Below are 17,569 nucleotides of genomic sequence, written 5' to 3'. Positions count from 1 at the left end.
CCTGGGTGTGGGTGGGGGGGATGCAGACCCTCGCAGGTAACCAAGGAAGAATAAATCCCAACTGTAGGGAGGTGAGGCCACTTGTAGGCTCTCAGGTTTGAGAGGACCCAACTGAGTGACAGGGAGGTACAGCAGAGACTTGGAGGGGGAGTTCTGCGTGCGGAGTGGGGGGAAGACCCTGTCAAACTCCTCTCTGGCCAGTGGGAACAGGGCGGGGGGGGGGGAGGGTGGGAGCGCGAGAGCTCCTTGGTGACGCAAGCCCTCACGTGACCAAGAGCTGCAGAGCGACGCAGCCTGCGGTGCAGTCATCACACCCTTCTGGGTACCAGCTCCCCGCTGCCCTGCGCAGGCAGGCTGGCATCGGGCCCAGGAAAAGCGGAGCAGGTAAGGGCTCGGGACGCGTGGGGCCCAGGGTGGCAGCCGCGCCGCAACCCCAGTAGCTGCAACCAGGGGTGAAGGACAATGCGGATTCAAGTATCAGGAGCCTTCCCTTTGAATCTCCCGAACCCACTCCCCCTGTCTAGTATGTGGAGGGGAACCTTGGGTTTGGCTGGTGGGTGTCTCAAGAGGGAAATATCGAGATTGAGATGCTCCTTCCTCCCTGACTCTAATCACTGACCGCTCATGTCTGTTCAGCTTCCTGCTCATTTCAGTGGAAGGGATTTGCACGGTGGTGTTGGCAGAGAAAATGGTGGGCTTTAGTAACTGGATGCCTTGCGTTGGTGGGGGAGGCTTACCTGAGTGTTGGGAGGGAAGTTTGATAACTAGGGTCTGTATTCAGACAGGTTGAGTATTGGGATCTGTGTCCAGGGTGCTGGTGCAAGCACCCAGTGCCTTTATTCCTGTCTTGTGTAGCTCGGTGTTGCACAGTTTGTGGCGAGGCAAAGGAAGGAGTAGAGAAAGCTGCATAGGATCTGTGAAGGTTAGTGTGAGCATGGGCACTGGCTGTGAACCACCCAAGTGCGATGTGAATTCTATATGACAGGGATTTCGGCAGCCACTACCTAGTTGGAATAAGGGGTGAAGCTAGCTAGGGAACTTTCCTTAAACTGCATCTATTTACCAAGCTTAGGGCTTTAAACTTAAATTTTATACTGAAGACCAGTAAAGATAGCAAATTTTTCTATGGATGACTTAATTGGTACTTCAGATAATAGTGAGAAGATACAAATTGTTGTATTAAGGAGCATTTCTTATTTATTTTTATTTTATTTTTTTTTAGAGAGAGAGATAGTAAGTTTTCCGTGGAGGAATAGTGATTTTGCAAAAGCAAAAGCTTCCCCCCACACCTTGTCTCTTCTACTGCTGGAGACTCCTAGAGATGGGTTTAAGGGAAAGTAGATAACAGTAGGCTATGGTGATTCTAGAGTATGGGATCCGGGGGCTTCCATCTCTCTCACCATCCTTCAGTTTTTAGATACCCTGCCAGCCTGAACATCTTGGTGAAGGAAATGATGGACTTTTGGAAGAAGCCCTAGAATGCTACAGGTGGTTTTAAAAAGATTTTGCCCATGCCACTCCCCTTTTATTTTTTTCCTGCCTCCCTTCTTACTTCAGTACTGGGGAGGCCCAAGGTTCTGCCTGCCAGGGAATGGGTCTCTAAATCCAATAAGAGGGGATACTGAGACCTGTGTCTTAATTACTGAAATGCCACAAGCACTCAACATTCACCTTCCCCTTTTTTCTCTTTGTTCCTAGATCTTCCCATACATCTGCAGTAGGGCTGTTTACCACTGGAAACAAGGGAGAGGGGGAGACTTGTCTAGAACCGTGGAGGTTGGTGTGATGGTGGGCAGTGTCTGAGAGGGTGGGAACAGAATGTGGCTGGTACTTAGGGGGACTAAGTAGATGGCACTTCTGCTTCTCCTACAATCTGCCAGATTTTCACAGTGTTGCCATACCCCATATTGATTTCAGTGCAGGAAACATTTTGGGATATTGGGGTAAAGGTGGGCTGGAGTATGACTGAAAGAAGAGGAGAGGGGGGACCATAAAATGGGACACATTAGCCAACTGGATCCAAGCTCTCTGGCAAGGCAGGTACTGGGGTCAGGGACCAGGGTGCTTGTGTGTTCTATGAAGGATTCAGTCTCTATTACCGCTTGTTTATTTATTCATAGATCTACCTGCAGGTTTGCTGCAGGGCTTGAGATGACTGGAAGCAAAGAAACAAGGAGGAAATTGCCCCTGATCAGTAGAGACTGGTAAGAGAAAGGTCTGCCTGGGTAGACCTCTAGGGTGGGTTGGTAGAAACCATTGTGTATCCAGTAGGTCCAGTGTCAAGTCTGGAGGATCCTCAGTCTCTCCCCTTTCCAGGCAACTTTCCCACCATTCCTGTCACTTACCCCACACCCTCACTTTAATTTTGATACAGGGAATGGGGTGAACTGAGGGAGATAGATAGTTTGCTAATAATATGCCAGTCACATGAAGAGCAAAATCTCAACTCCCATCTGTCTTTCCATCTGTCTTTCTGTCTGTCTGTCTCTAGGTTCATAGATCTCATGAGTATATAGACCTACTTTCGGGTGTATCACAAATCAAGAGAAGGAAAGAGGAGGGAACTGCTTTGGATCAATACAGGTTGGTATGGGGATAGGGATCTGTGGGAGTGGTGACAGAGTAGGTCCAGTAAAAAATCAAGGTCTGAGAGCTTCTCGGTCTCTCCCACTCATAGTCAGCCCTTCCACCATTCTTTTCCACTATTTATTTGGTGTAAGGAAATGTCTATGAAAGTACCTTGGGGAAAATTGTTGGGTACTAGGGAAAATGGGGATGTGATAAAAAAAAGGGGGGATGGAGAGAGAGTTTGCTAATGCTTCTCTTCTCCAACTAAGCACATTATTTCTACACTTTCCTGTCCTGTGTATCTGTCTGTATGATGCATAGAATTAGAAGAGAAATTTTAGTCCATTTCCTTCCTCCACTTCTAGGTCCACCTCCAGTGACAGCTGTAGTGGCCTTTGAGCTGAAGACCAGCACCCTTACAGACTTATCACACTCCTTCCCCAGCCCTTCTGATCCCCCTTACCTTATTTGTGGCATCAGCAGGGGTGATTACATGGGTCGCATTCAGGAAGTGGGCTGGGTGACTGCAGGACTGGTGATCTGGGCTGGTACCTGCTATTACATTTACAGATTAACCACAGGAAGAGCCCAGAGTATGAGGAGACTTGCCAGCAATGGGTCTAGAGTCAAGATGGAAACTGTGGCTGGTGTACAGACCCAGACCTTGGCTACGAGTGAAGCCATGGATGGGACAGAGATTGAGACTAGATCCAAGGTCAAGACTGGAGCAGAAACTGAAACAGGAGGTGGGGCTGGGGCTGATATAGAGATGAAGGCCACTGCTAGAGGCAGACCCAAAGCCAACTCTCAGGCCAAGGCAATGGTTGGGGCAGAGGCAGAGGTCCAGTCTGAGGTCAAAACAATGGCTATGACAGAGGCAGTGACTCTGACTGAAGCCAAAATCAAAGCCAAGGAAATGGCCATGAAAGAGGCAGTGACTCAAACTGACTCTGAGGCTGAGAGAGTAGTCAAGAAAGAAGCAGTGACCCAGACCAAAGCTAAAGCTTGTGGACTACTTGCCAGGGCAGAGGCCAAGAAAGAAGCAATGACCCAGACCAAAGTGGAAGCTCATATATTTGCTGAAAAAGAGACAGAGTTGAACAGAGTACTGGTGACACAGAATGAGGCCTTGGCAATAACCAGGGAAGTAGCCAAGATGAATGCCATAAACAAGACTGGAATTGTGGCTGAGACCAAAGCAAGAGCCCTGGAAGAGACTATGAATGTGGCCAAGACTCAGTCTGAGGCAAGGTGTGGTACCACAGTTGATGCTAAGGGAAATCTTAATACCATGTCCAGGGCAGGAGCTGGAATGGATATAAGGTCGTATGCACCATCTCAGGCTGTGGCCAAGATCCAGGTTGATGACATGCCTTGTGCTGGGCTTGAAGACAAGGGAAATTGCAAAATTATGTGTCAAGCAGAGTCTGGGGCAGACATGAGGACTTCTGCCCAGACTCAGATTATAACCAAGGCTCAGGCTGAGATCATGACTGGGGTAAGGGTTGATGCTGGGGGTAATACCAATGCCATGTACAAGGCAGGAACAGGGACAGATATGAGAGCTTCTACACAACATCAGACTATGACCAAGAAACAGGTTGAGGCAATGTCTGATGCCAGGGTTGATGAAAAGGGAAATATCAATGTCACAACTAGGGCAGTGACTGAAGCTCACATGAAGACTGTTTCTCAGCCTAAGACTATGCCTGATGCCAGGGTTAAGGATAGAGACAATTCTAATGCCATGTCTAAAATGGGGGCCAAGGCAAACCTGAATGTCAATTCTCAGGTTGAAGCTTTGCCTGATTCCAGAGTTCAGACCAGGGGTAATCCCAATGCCATTTCTAAGTTAGGGGTTGGAACAGATATGTTGTCCTGTATACAACCTCAATCTATGGCCAGTGTCCCAGGAGATGCCTTGCCTGATGGTAAGATTAATGCTGAAGGCAATGCCAACACAATGTCTAAGGAAGGGGCTGGGACAGACACAAAGGCACAGTCTCAGGCTTTTGCCACAAGCCAGGTTGAAGCCTTACCTAGTACTAGAACTAAGGCTAGGGGCAAAGCCAAAGGCAAAAGAAAGGCCAGGGTCAGGACAGACACGAAAACCTATGCACAGCCTCAGGGTGGGGCCAAGTCCCAAGCTGATGACAGGGGAGACCCTGACGCCATTTCTAGGGCAGAGGCTAAGGCAGAAATGAAGCCCTGTGGTCAGCCTCAGGCTATGGCCAATATCCAGGATGAAGCCTTGTCTGGTATCCAGAATAAGCTCTGGGGTAATCCCAAAGCTGTGTCTAATGTAGGGGCTGGGCCAGACACAAATGGCTCTGTCCAGCCTCAAACAGATATAACACAATCTGCTTGGCCACAGACTGTGGCCAATTCTCAGGGTGAGGCCTTACCTGGTGCCAGTAATAAGGTCAGGGGAAATCCCAATGCTGTGTCTAAGACAGAGACTGGAGCAGATACAACAGGTTCTGCACAGACCCAGGATCTTTCAAATTCACAAGGCAAAGCCTTGCTTGGTGCCAGGAATAAGAACAGGCGCAAACCTAATGCTGTGTCTAAGTCAGGGGCTGGATCAGATGCAGTTGGCTCTGCCCAGCCCCAGGCTGTGACCAATTCCCAAGAGGAGGCTTTGCCTAGTGCCAAGAATAAGCTCCAGGGCAATCCCAATGCTGTGTCTAAGGCAGAGACTGGAGCAGATATAATGGACTCTGTCCAGTCACAGGTTGTGTCAAATTCCCAAGGTGAAGCCTTGCCCGGTGCCAGGAATAAGGTCAGGGGCAAACCCAATGTCCTGTCTAAGGCAGGAGCTGAACCAGATAAAACAGGCTCTGTTCAGCACCAGGCTGTAGTGAGTTCCCTGGGTGAGGCCTTATCTAGTACTAAGAATAAGATTAAGGGCAATTCCAATGCTGTGTCTGTAACAGGGGCTGTGCCAGATGCAAGGGGCCCTGCCCCACCCCTGGATATGGCCATTTCTCAGGGTGAGGCCTTGCCTGGTGCCAAGAATAAGGTCAAGGGCAATGCCAATGCTGCATCTAAGGCAGGAGGTGGGCCAGATACAACTGGCTCTGACCAGCTCCAGACTATGACTAATTCTCATGGTGAGGTCTTACCTGGTACTAAGAATAAGGTCAGGGATAATCCCAATACTGTGTCTAAGGCAGAGGACCAAACAGATGCAACAGGCTCTGTCCAGCCCCAGGCTGTGTTTAATTCCCAAGGTGAATCCTTACCTGTTACTAGGAATAAGGTCAAGGGTAATGCCAATGCTGCATCTAAGGCAGGGGCTGGGCCAGATGCAATGGACTCTGTCCAGCCCCAAGCTGTGACCAATTCACAGGGTGAGGCCCTGTGTGTTACTAAGAATAAGGTCAGGGATAATCCCAATACTGTGTCTACGGCAGAGGACCAAACAGATGCAACAGGCTCTGTCCAGCCCCAGGCTGTGTTTAATTTCCAAGGTGAAGCCTTACCTGTTACTAGGAATAAGGTCAAGGGTAATGCCAATGCTGCATCTAAGGCAGGGGCTGGGCCAGATGCAATGGACTCTGTCCAGCCCCAAGTTGTGACCAATTCACAGGGTGAGGCCCTGTGTGTTACTAAGAATAAGGTCAGGGATAATCCCAATACTGTTTCTAAGGCAGAGGCCAGAGCAGATGCAACCAGCTCTGCCCAGCCCCAGGTTGTATCTAATTCCCAAGGTGAGTTATTGCCTGGTACCAGGAATGAAGTCAAGGGCAATCCTAGTGCTGTGTCTAAGGCAGGGCCTGGGCCAGACGCAATGGGCTCTGTCCAGCCCCAAACTGTGGCTAATTCTTGGGGTGAGGCCTTGCCTGGTGCCAAGAATAAGGTCAAGGGCAATGCCAATGCTGCATCTAAGGCAGGAGGTGGGCCAGATACAACTGGCTCTGACCAGCTCCAGACTATGACTAATTCTCATGGTGAGGTCTTACCTGGTACTAAGAATAAGGTCAGAGATAATCCCAATACCGTGTCTAAGGCAGAGGACCAAACAGATGCAACAGGCTCTGTCCAGCCCCAGGCTGTGTTTAATTCCCAAGGTGAATCCTTACCTGTTACTAGGAATAAGGTCAAGGGTAATGCCAATGCTGCATCTAAGGCAGGGGCTGGGCCAGATGCAATGGACTCTGTCCAGCCCCAAGCTGTGACCAATTCACAGGGTGAGGCCCTGTGTGTTACTAAGAATAAGGTCAGGGATAATCCCAATACTGTGTCTAAAGCAGAGGCCAGAGCAGATGCAACCAGCTCTGCCCAGCCCCAGGTTGTATCTAATTCCCAAGGTGAGTTATTGCTTGGTACCAGGAATGAAGTCAAGGGCAATCCTAGTGCTGTGTCTAAGGCAGGGCCTGGGCCAGATGCAATGGGCTCTGTCCAGCCCCAAGCTGTGGCTAATTCTTGGGGTGAGGCCTTACTTGGTGCTAAGAATAAGGTCAAGGGCAATTCCAATACTGTGTCCAAGTTAAAAGCTGGAACAGATACAACAAGCTCTTCTCCGCCGCAGGTTTCAGACAGTTCCCATGGTGAGGCCTTGCTTGGCGCTAGGAGTAAGGTCAAGTGCAATACCAATGCTGAATCCAAGGTAAAGGCCAGAAAAGATACAATGGTCTCTGGCCAGCCTCAGTCCATGGTCCTTTCCCAGAGTAAGATGTTGCTTGGTGCAAAGGACAAAGCTATACCCAAATCTAAAGCAGAAACCACAGAAGAAGGTGCTGTCTATAAAAATCCCAAGTCTAAGGCCATGCTCACTTCAGACAGTGAAGGTGGGACAGGTACTCTGGCCTGTGGAAAGACACAGCCTAAAGTCCATGACTATTACTGGAATGAAATTGGTATTGAAGATTGGATTGCCTCTGAGCGATGGATCAAATTTAGGTTTCAGGCCAAGGATGGATACTGGGAGAATAACATGTCCTGGGTTGATGATGAGAATGAAGCCAGTATTGAGTCCTGGAGCGGGGCTAGTGATAAGTCTGGTATTAGGTCCTGGGCTGGGGCTTGTGATGAGGCTGGCATTAAGTCCTGGCCTTGGGCTAGGGATGAGAATAAGGTTGGTGTTGAATCCTGGGATAGATCTGAGGACCAGGCCAGTGGGGATCTCTGGACTAGGAACAAGGCCATTAGAGGGTCCCGGACTGGGGCTGAGAACCAGGTCAGTGGAGGGTCTTGGGTTGGCCCTAGGGACAAGGCTATTGGGGAACCCTGGACTGGAGATCAGGTCAGTGAGGGTTCCCAGGCTGGGGGCCAGGCCAGTGAAGTGTCCTGGGTTGGGGAAGAGGCAATTGGAGGGTCCTGGACAGTGGCTGAGAACAAGGCCAATGGAGGGTCCTGGCCTGGAGTTCAAAAGCAAGCTAGTGGAAGGTCCCTGGATGGGGATAGGATTCAGGCAAATGGAGGTTCCTGGACTGATACAAGGGCTAGAAATGTGGCTAGTATTGGCGACTGGGCTGGCACTGTGGACAAGGCTATTGGAGAGTCCTGGGTTGGGACTGGCGATCCACTTGGTGGTAGATCCAAGCCTAGATTGGATAATCAGGCTAGTGAAAATGTATCCTGGGCTGAGGCTGGTGACCAGGGCAGTGGAAGGTCTAGGTTGGGGTCTGAGGACCAGTCCAGTGGAAGACCCTGGGCTGACACTGCAGATCAAGCCAGTGGAGTGTCCAGTCTGGGGCCTGTGGACCAGTCCAGCAGTGGGTCCTGGGCTACGACTGGGGAACAGGCTGATGGAGGGTCTAGGCCAGGGTTTGTGGACCAGTCCAATGTTCAGTCCTGGGCTGGCACTGAAAAGGAAGCTAGTGGAAGGTCCTGGGTTGGGGCTGGAGATCAGGCAGGTAGCTGTTCCAAACCTGGATTTGAGGGTCAGGCCAGTGGAGGAGGCTTCCGAGCTGGCACTAGGAATCAAGCTGGTAGAAAATCCTGGGCTGGGTCTAGGCTGGAACATGAAAGTCAGACAAGTGGGGGGTCCTGGGCTAGGACTAGGGACCAGGCCAGTGGAAGGTCCCAGGTCAGTGCTGGGGTGGAGGATAATGAAGGATACTGGCTCGGGGCTGGGATTGAAGCTAGTACAGGATCCTGGTTTTGGAAAGGGGAAGAGGCTGGTATTGTGTCCAGATCTGGATATAAAAATGAACCCAGTATTGAATCCAGATCAGTGACTGAGGAAGAGATTATCATTAGTTCCATATTTGAGGATGAGGACAAGGCCAGTATTGGGTCCTGGAGTAGATCTGAAGAGGAGGCCTTTATGGATTCCTTTGTGGGGGCTGAGGCCAGGAAAGAGTCTTGGCTCTGGGATGAAGATACAACCACTACAGGGTCTAGGCTTGGGGCTGGGGAAGGGCCTGGCATGAGGTCCTGGTCTTTCGCTGAGGATATAGATGAGGATGAACTAAGTAGAGCGTCTAGCCCTGATATTGAGGAGATCAGTTTAAGATCCTTGTTTTGGACTGAGAGTGAGAACAATGAGTGCATATCCAAGAGTGAGAAAAATGTCAGTTTTGAGTGTGGGGCTGGAGATGAGGATAAGCTTGAGGCTGCTGGTGGAGTTGATATAAGGTCTTGGTTCAGGGATGGTAATGAAAACAGAAGTGGAAACAAATCTGCACCTAAGAGTAAAAAATCATCTGAGTCTAGAGGCACATATCCGTCCATGGTTCCTGGGGCAGGAATGGGATCATGGGCAGAAACCATGATCTGGACGGAAATGAAATATCCATACCAAAATGAACCCTGCTTACCACTTGAAGATGGCCTCAGAAAGCAGATCAGGCCCGGGGCGAAAGCTCAGCCCTGGCCTTTCCACTGTAAACACAAAACTAACATGGATCCACGAGAGCTTGAAAAACTCATTTGCATGATTGAGATGACTGAAGAACCTTCTATTCATGAAATAGCCAATAATGCTCTATTTAACAGTTCCGATTATCCGTTTTCCCATGAAGTCATTCATAATGCAGGTAGAATCTCAGTTATTGAAAGCTTGCTCAATAATCCCCACCCCAGTGTTAGGCAGAAGGCTTTAAATGCACTAAATAACATCTCGGTGGCTGCTGAAAATCATAGGAAGGTTAAAACATATTTAAATCAAGTATGTGAAGATACCGTCACCTATCCCTTGAATTCAAATGTGCAGCTGGCTGGACTAAGATTGATAAGGCACCTGACTATAATTAGTGAATATCAGCATATGGTTACAAATTATATTTCAGAATTTCTTCGTTTGTTAACTGTGGGAGGTAGAGAAACGAAAGAACATATTTTGGGTATGCTTTTGAATTTCTCTAAAAATCCATCTATGACAAAAGATTTGCTCATAGCCAGTGCACCAACATCAATAATTAATATTTTTAGCAAGAAAGAGGCAAAAGAGAATATTATTAATGCTCTTTTACTATTTGAAAATATAAATGACCATTTTAAAAGAAGATCAAGAGTATTTACCCAGGACAATTTCAGTAAAAATTCCCTTTACTTCGTATTCCAACGACCTAAAGCATGTGCCAAGAAACTTCGAGTCTTAGCAGCAGAATACAAAGACCCTGAGGTGAAAAAAAGAGTTGAGCTATTATTAAGTAAACTTTAATTAGTTGTATGTTTCCAAACAAATCTGAGTAATATTTTGGTTTTGCATCCTGGGGGTAATACACTTTGTAAATTGCATTATAACTTTGATACTGATGTTATTTATGATGGTTTGTTGCTGGACCACTTTATGAACACCAGATTAATTCAAACTTGTACAGAAAATACATGTGTTGCTTTTTACCTTGTCTAGATTGAGATGTTTTTAGTATGCTTCATGAGCAGAAACTAAGCCAATTCTTCATGAGTAAGGTAATCTTTGGTCCTTTGTGTGGACTTATGTTTATACATTTGAGATTTTATTTTTGTCATCAATAAAGTTTGTGTTTGAAGCAGTAAAAAGACATGTCTTTTTCCTTGAGTTTGTGATCTATTTGGAAAGGCAAGAAGTACCGAAACAAAATGATAGTAACAAAACTAGGTGTCTCTGATCATGGTCAGACCCTTCAGTCAGACTCTCCCCATCAGGGCAGAAAGTTCTGTAGGTAACAGTGCTTAGGCAAAGTTTTACAGAGGAGAGGAAGCTTAAGTAAGCTGGGCTTGAAGGATAGGATAAAAACAGGACAGAAGGGCATTGGAGGAGGAAGGAATGGTGGGAAGAAAGGCATGGAGGTGGGAATGCTGCTCCAGAGAGAAGGCTGGCCTGCCTGAGTACAAAGTGTGGAAGAGGGAGTGGTGAGAAATATAGTTGAGCAGTTGGAGTGAGTCGCATTCGTGGAGGGTCCCTGGTTGCTACACTGAGGTGTTTGCATATTACTCCATCCAACCCTGGATGACACGAAAGCCTTTCATGACCTTGGGAATGACAGGATGAAAGGAAATAATGTGGCTGTTTTGGTGCAGGATGGGTCTGAGTTGGGGAGGGGACAGGAGCAGCCACTGAAGATTGGAACACCAGTTAGGAAGTTACCACCATAGTCCAAGTACAAGATGATGAAAGTCTGAAATGTCACTGCTGGTCATGGGAATGATGAGAGGAAGCAAGTGAGAGACCCTTTGAACGAAGAAGTGCTGGGACCTATTCTGGGGACTACAGGGAGGGACAATTTTATTTTAGAGTCTTGAGGCATTTGATAGGAAAATGAACTCTTTCTTGATCAATTCTGTTTCTTATATACGTGAATACATTAGTTACTATTTTTTTCCTCTTCTTTTGGAAGGGAGGGAGATAGAGGGAGAGAGAGGGACATCGATGTGAGAGAGACACATCAATCGGGTGCCTCCCTGACTGAGGCCAGGGATGGAACCTGCAACCCAGGTCCATGCCCTTGACCAGGAATCAAACCGGAGACACTTTGGCAGGAGGGCTGACACTCTAACCACTGAGCCAGGGCTAGTTACTATTTTGAAATAAGAAAATATATCTTTAAAAATATACATATATAATAAGAAAGAATAATTTTTAGTGCTTCTATAAGATTTCTTTTATAAGGTTGGTTGAGGCAGGGTCTTTATGGAACCATTAAGAGAGCTGTTGACATTCATATTGAAGACTATCCACCTCTCTCCCAACCTAGAGAGTGATAAGGGTGTGGGGGAAGGGGCACTCTCAAAGTGTGCTGGTGGGAGCATACACTGGTACAAGGTCTACTTGGACACATGTTTCAGAAGCCCTTAAGATGTCCTTGCTCGCCCAGCTAGCATAGCTCAGTGTTTGAGTGTTGACCTATGAACCAGGAGGTCACAGTTCGACTCCCAATCAGGGCACATGCCAGGGTTTCAGGCTTGATTCCTAGTAGGGGGCATGCAGGAGGCAGCCAATTGATGATTCTCTTTCATCATTGATGTTTCTATCTCTCACTCTCCCTTCCTCTGTCTCTGAAATCAATAAAAATATGTTTTTAAAAAGACAAAAAAGGTGTACATGCTCTTTGACATAGTAATTCTACTGGTAGAAATTTATCCTTAGGAAATCTATACTAATAAAAGGGTAATATGCTAATTAGACTGGGTCAACGGACATCTTCTGGACGTCCGACTTCCTTCCAGACAAAGCCATGGTGACGGGGGCTGAGGCAGAGGAAGTTAGGGGTGATCAGGCCAGCAGGGGAGCAAGCAGTTAGGGGTGCAATCAGGCTGGCATGGGGGAGCAAGCGGTTAGGGGCGCAATCAGGCCAGCATGGGAGAGCAGTTAGGGGGCAATCAGACCAGCACGGGAGGGCAGTTGGGGGTGGTCAGGCCAGCAAGGGGGGCAGTTGGGGGTGACCAGGATGGCAGGGGAGGGCAGTTGGGGGCAATAAGGCTGGCAGGGGAGGGCAGTTAGGGACAATCGGGCCACAGGGATTGTGCCTAAATCAGCAGTTGGACATCCCATGAGGGGTCACAGATTGGAGAGGGTGCAGGCCAGGCTAAGGGACGCCCCCCCCCCCCATGTGCATGAATTTCATGCACTGGGCCTCTAGTAATAAAATAATTGGCTTGCATAAGACTTCACTCAGTTTTGAAGTGTGAAAAACTGTGAATGGTCAAGTGTCTCAAAATAGGCACTTAGCTAAACAAATTAGGATATGTCTACACATTGAAACATCATGCAAGTCTTGACAATGTTGATGAACACCTACACTTATTTACTTGGAAAAATTCAGCATATAATTTTACGTGGGGAAAATAGGCTGCATAAACACATATACTTTTTAATGAAGAAAACTATATATTTAAATGATCTCTATGTAAAAATTCTGATGTATACTCTGAGGATATTAATAGTTGCCTATGGGTGTTAGAGTGATGGGTGATTTTATTGGTTTTTAACTCATCTGTATTTTCTGACTTTTATATAATAAACCGGGATTTTTTGCATAATTTTCCAAAAGGAAACTGATGGATTCAGGTTAAGGAGGACTATAAATAGAATTTTAGGGACCTAGATCAGAAATATAAATGGAGGTTCACATATTTGTGTCTAAATATTTAGAAGGTTATTAATTAAACTTTTAAATAAATATTATTTTTTAAAAGCTGTAAATGTTTGAAAATTTAAGTAATGTTAATCATTTTAAAAGTAAAACTATTCTCAATTCTAGCATCTGATGGCAACCAACTTTCTAATGGAAAAAATATATATCACACTTGTTGATTGTGCAATCTGTTGCCTTAATCTCCCTTCAGGAATAAAGATCTTATTATTTTAGTTGCTAGGAGTGATACCAGCAGACATCCCTAAGCTGTCAGGAATTGCCTCAGTTGGAGAGTCACCTCCACCAAGGTTATACCCCCTTCCTGGGGTATTTCACATGCAATGACTGATTGACATGGCCTTCTTGCTCCAAATGGCATAGCTTAATTTCTCCCTCTGTCCAATCCTACTTCCTTTCTTTTCCCTTCCACAGGTGGTGATCTCAAGAGCATTACCTAATAAAAACCCTTCATGCTGAACTCTGTCTCTGGGTCTGCTCTCCAGGAAGCCAGTCTATAGCAGTTGGTATGAGAAGCAGTTGAGGAAAGCATACATTGTAATGAAAATTTGCAGATAGATCACCTGCTGCAATGAGGACTCCATCATTGGTGGTAGGTGGAGTAGATAGGCACCTGGAATAGATACGTGGCAGAGGAATTGTTACAGCTTTTACCGAACTGGGATGGTGCTGGTGGAAGGGAATACATTAACTGGTGCCATGTAGCAGCTCTTTGAGAAGTATTTGGGATATATTAAATATAAGGAAGGCCAGGAAATTGTATGGCTATTGTTGAGCTTGATTGACCTCTAGAAAAAAAAAACAATAAAAAGCTGAAATAAAGTAGTCAACTATTAAAATCTATGTCAAAAAGCCAGAGGGCTTCATTTGAGGATAAATCCTGGGACTTAATGGAAGCAAGTTTCAAAAAAAGTTAAAATCCAAACCAAGACAAGTCTGCTATGCCATATCAGGGCCTGGAAGATATGGGACCCTGATGCATGGGATGGGGACAAGTTGGGTTAGTTTTTCACCTTGATGCTGGTTTCTTTTTGCTGTGCAGAAACTTTTTGTTTTGATGTAGGTTCCATTTGTTTATTTTTTTCCCTTTGTTTCTCTTGTCCTGGGCTTTGTGTAAGTGAAAACTCTGCTATGTGAGATGTCTGATATTTTGCTGCCTATGTTTCTTCTAGGATTTTTATGCTTTTACAACTTACATTCAAGTCTTTTATCCATTTTGAGTTTATTCTTGTGTACGGTGTAAGTTGGTGGCCTAGTTTCATTTATTTTGCATGTACCTGTCCAATGATCCCAACACCACTTAATGAAGAGACTGTCTTTGCTCCATTGTATATTCTTGCCTCCTTTGTCAAATATTAATTGAGCCTAATGGCTTGGGTCAATTTCTGGGTCCTCTGTTCTGTTCCATTGATCTATATGTCTGTTCTTGTGCCAGTACCAGGCAGTTTTGAGAACAGTGGTTTTGTAATATAGCTTGATATCTGGTAATCCCTCCAATTTTGTTCTTCTTTCTCAGGATTGCTGCAGCTATTCAGGGTCTTTTTTGGTTCCATATAAATATTTGGAATATTTGTTCCAGATCTGTGAAATATGCCATTGATATTTCAATAGGGATTGTTTTGAATCTATAGATTGCTTTAGGTCAGTGGTTCTCAACCTTCCTAATGCCGCGACCATTTAATACAGTTCCTCATGTTGTGGTGCCTCCCAATTTCATTGTTACAAATTGAACATAATTAAAGCATAGTGATTAATCACAAAAACAATATGTAATTATATATGTGTTTTCCGATGGTCTTAGGCGCCCCCTGTGAAAGGGTCGTTCGACCCCCAAAGGGGTCGCGACCCATAGGTTGAGAACCGCTGCTTTAAGTAGTATGGACATTTTAATTCTACCAATCTATGAACACGGTATATTTTTCAACTTGTTTATATCTCCTATCTCTTTTTTCAACATTCTGTAGTTTTCTGAGAATAGGTCTTTTACCTTCTCGGTTAAGTTTATTACTAAATATTTAATTTTTGGAAGGCAGCTAAGCTCACCACTATACCACCAACGCAACCTAATATTTAATTTTTGGTTGCAATGGTAAATAGGATTGTTTTATTAGTTTATCTTTCTGAGAGTTCATTATTGGTGTAAAAAATGCCATTGATTTCTGGGTGTTAAGGGATAGATATTTTGATAGTTGATACAAACCCTATATTGGTTCCTTGACTTGTGGAGCTATTTATAAATTAGAAGGCCAAGTGGAAGCTTCTGAAGCTGCTCTCCCTTTTTTTGGCCAAGATAGCAAATGAAAACATAGCATCTTTGGGAGGATGGCAGAAGTTAGTGCCACCTTTAAAGACCTAAAGAATGCTGCGGTGAGGTCCCATCATATCTGCATTTCATGTGCCAGTTTGGTCACTGGAAGAATGTTGTCATAGCCTGGTAGATGACAGTAGACAATTGCAAACTCAATCAAATACAGACATAAGTGCAGCTGCTGTATTTGATACATTAACTTCACAAGAGAGGAATGACATGGTCTTAATTAAGTACCTAATAATCAGCTACTGATTTGGAAAATGTGTGTTTTTTTTCTATCCCTATCATGAAACATCAGAAGAAGTTTATATTCACATATAATGGACAACAGTATGCATTTGTAGTTTTTTTTTTTCTCAAGGCTCTACTAACTTTCCTGTCCTCTGGCATAATATAGCCTGAAGAGATCTGGAGCATCTGAATATAATACTAGTCCACTATGTTGATGATATCATGCTAATTGGACCAAAATGTGTAAGAAGTGGCTAGCACATTAGAGATCTTGGTAAGACACATGCACCACAGAGGATGGGAGATAAACTCTACAAAGATCCAGGGACTGGTTACATTAAGTTCAGTTTTTAGGAGTCAAATGGTCTTGGGCATGCCAGGAGATTCCCTCCAAAGTAAAGGACAAATTACTGCATTTTTCACCTTCCTCACTAAGGAGGAAGATCAATATTTTGTAGGTTTCATTGGGTTCTGGAAGCATCAAATTTCACATCTGGAATTACTATTTCTACCCATATATTGGGTGACACAAAAAGTTGCCAGCTTCAAGTGGAGCCTAGATCAAGATAAGGCCCTATAACAGGTCCAGGACGCAGTTTTGAGCAGTCTTGCCACTTGGCCAATACAATAAATATACCCTAAGGCATTAGAGATATTTGTGTTGGCAAAAGGTGCAGTGTGGAGTTTTTGGTAAGCCCCAATGGGAAAGTCACAACTTAGCCCAGAACTTAGGTTGTGGAGCAAAACTATGCCACATGCAACGGAGAATTAGATACCATTTAAAAACAACTCCTGATATGCTACTCTATTATGATAGAGATGGATTGGCTGGCCAGAGGACAAGTGACCATGTAAGTGACCCTGCATATGGAACTTCCCATTGTAACCTGAGTTCTGTTGGATCCACCAAGGTATAAGGGTGGACAGGCCCAGCACTAAGATGAAAGTTACACATGGGATCACGAATTGAGGGCACAAGTGCCTGCACAATCAGCTAGAGCAGATCCTCCATGATATCCATCATTGTAACACTAGCACTTTTCACTTACCTTACACCAGTGCCTTCATGGGGGATCTCGTTTGATGAGCTGATTGAGAAGGAAAACCTAAGCATTATTCATAGATTGGTGAGCTTGGTATATGGGTACTAGCAAGTATAGCAACTTCAGCCTGCAAAAGTCATGGTGATCAGAAATGAAGGTCTGGGTAATATCACCAAATAAACCATCAAGACCCTAAGAGTAATGAGAATCTATAATTGATAATGGAACAAGGAGATGGTCATTTTCAGCTTTGAGACCAGCTGCAGAGTTGGCAGCTGTAGCTTGTCCTAAGTTTCCCCCAGAAAGAGAGGCCCACCAGACCCCTGGAAAAGTTAATCCCAGAACTTATATGCAGTGGATCTTGGAAGCACAAGGGATAGACTGTGGTGGATACTGCAATTTCCTGACCAGATTTCCCATTAGCAATAAAGGCCTTATAACTTCAGTTGTTAGAAATTGTGCCATCAGAGAGCCCTTGGCTGTTAGCCTCCTTTAGGATTGCATCAACTGAGACTTGTCTTATTCAAGAACACATCCCATTCTCAGGTTGGCCCACATCCAATGACTCATTGATGCTGTGTATAAAGGCCTGGCCCCCATGCTCCTTAAGATAGCTTTGAAGTTTCATCCTATCTTCAGAATTCCCTACAGGGTATGCTGAGGCATTCCATTGGTAATGCACTGAAATTTGATTTCTTCCTCTTTTCATTCCTGCTTCTTTTCTCCCTTTCCTTCCATGATTCCAGGAACACTACTTAATAAACCTCCTATACCCTAACCTTTGTTCCAGAATCTGCTTCCTGGGAAATCCAGTATGTGACAATGCTTTAAACATGTTACATCTACTACTATCTATCTATTTATCTATCTTAAAATCAAGAATAATATGA

At 45.4% G+C, this 17,569-nt stretch overlaps 1 protein-coding gene across 3 annotated transcripts; it reads left to right on the top strand.

The window, feature by feature from the left end:
- The first annotated feature begins 275 nt into the window (after positions 1-275).
- On the top strand, positions 276-10,515 carry ARMCX4 (armadillo repeat containing X-linked 4). Of its 3 annotated transcripts, none has more exons than XM_059679020.1 (5): positions 276-384; positions 1,699-1,776; positions 2,121-2,204; positions 2,492-2,583; positions 3,139-10,515. In XM_059679020.1, the coding sequence occupies exon 5, from the start codon at positions 3,164-3,166 to the stop codon at positions 10,178-10,180; it is 7,017 nt and encodes a 2,338-aa protein (XP_059535003.1). In that variant the 5' UTR covers positions 276-384; positions 1,699-1,776; positions 2,121-2,204; positions 2,492-2,583; positions 3,139-3,163; the 3' UTR covers positions 10,181-10,515. The 3 variants fall into 3 exon arrangements, with proteins under 3 accessions (XP_059535003.1, XP_059535001.1, XP_059535002.1); XM_059679018.1 differs by having other exon boundaries at positions 2,934-10,515; XM_059679019.1 differs by lacking the exon at positions 276-384 and adding an exon at positions 1,408-1,488 and having other exon boundaries at positions 2,934-10,515.
- Positions 10,516-17,569: the final 7,054 nt, after the last annotated feature.

Source organism: Myotis daubentonii, chromosome X (assembly GCF_963259705.1).
Source record: "Myotis daubentonii chromosome X, mMyoDau2.1, whole genome shotgun sequence".
Lineage (NCBI taxonomy): Eukaryota > Metazoa > Chordata > Mammalia > Chiroptera > Vespertilionidae > Myotis > Myotis daubentonii.
Note: the sequence above shows the minus strand (reverse complement) of the source record. Positions and strands in the feature narration are given on the sequence as shown.

Bases quoted from the DNA above. Each gene is read 5' to 3' on its own strand.
- ARMCX4 (XM_059679018.1), top strand. From the start codon at position 3,062: ATGGGTCGCATTCAGGAAGTGGGCTGGGTGACTGCAGGACTGGTGATC.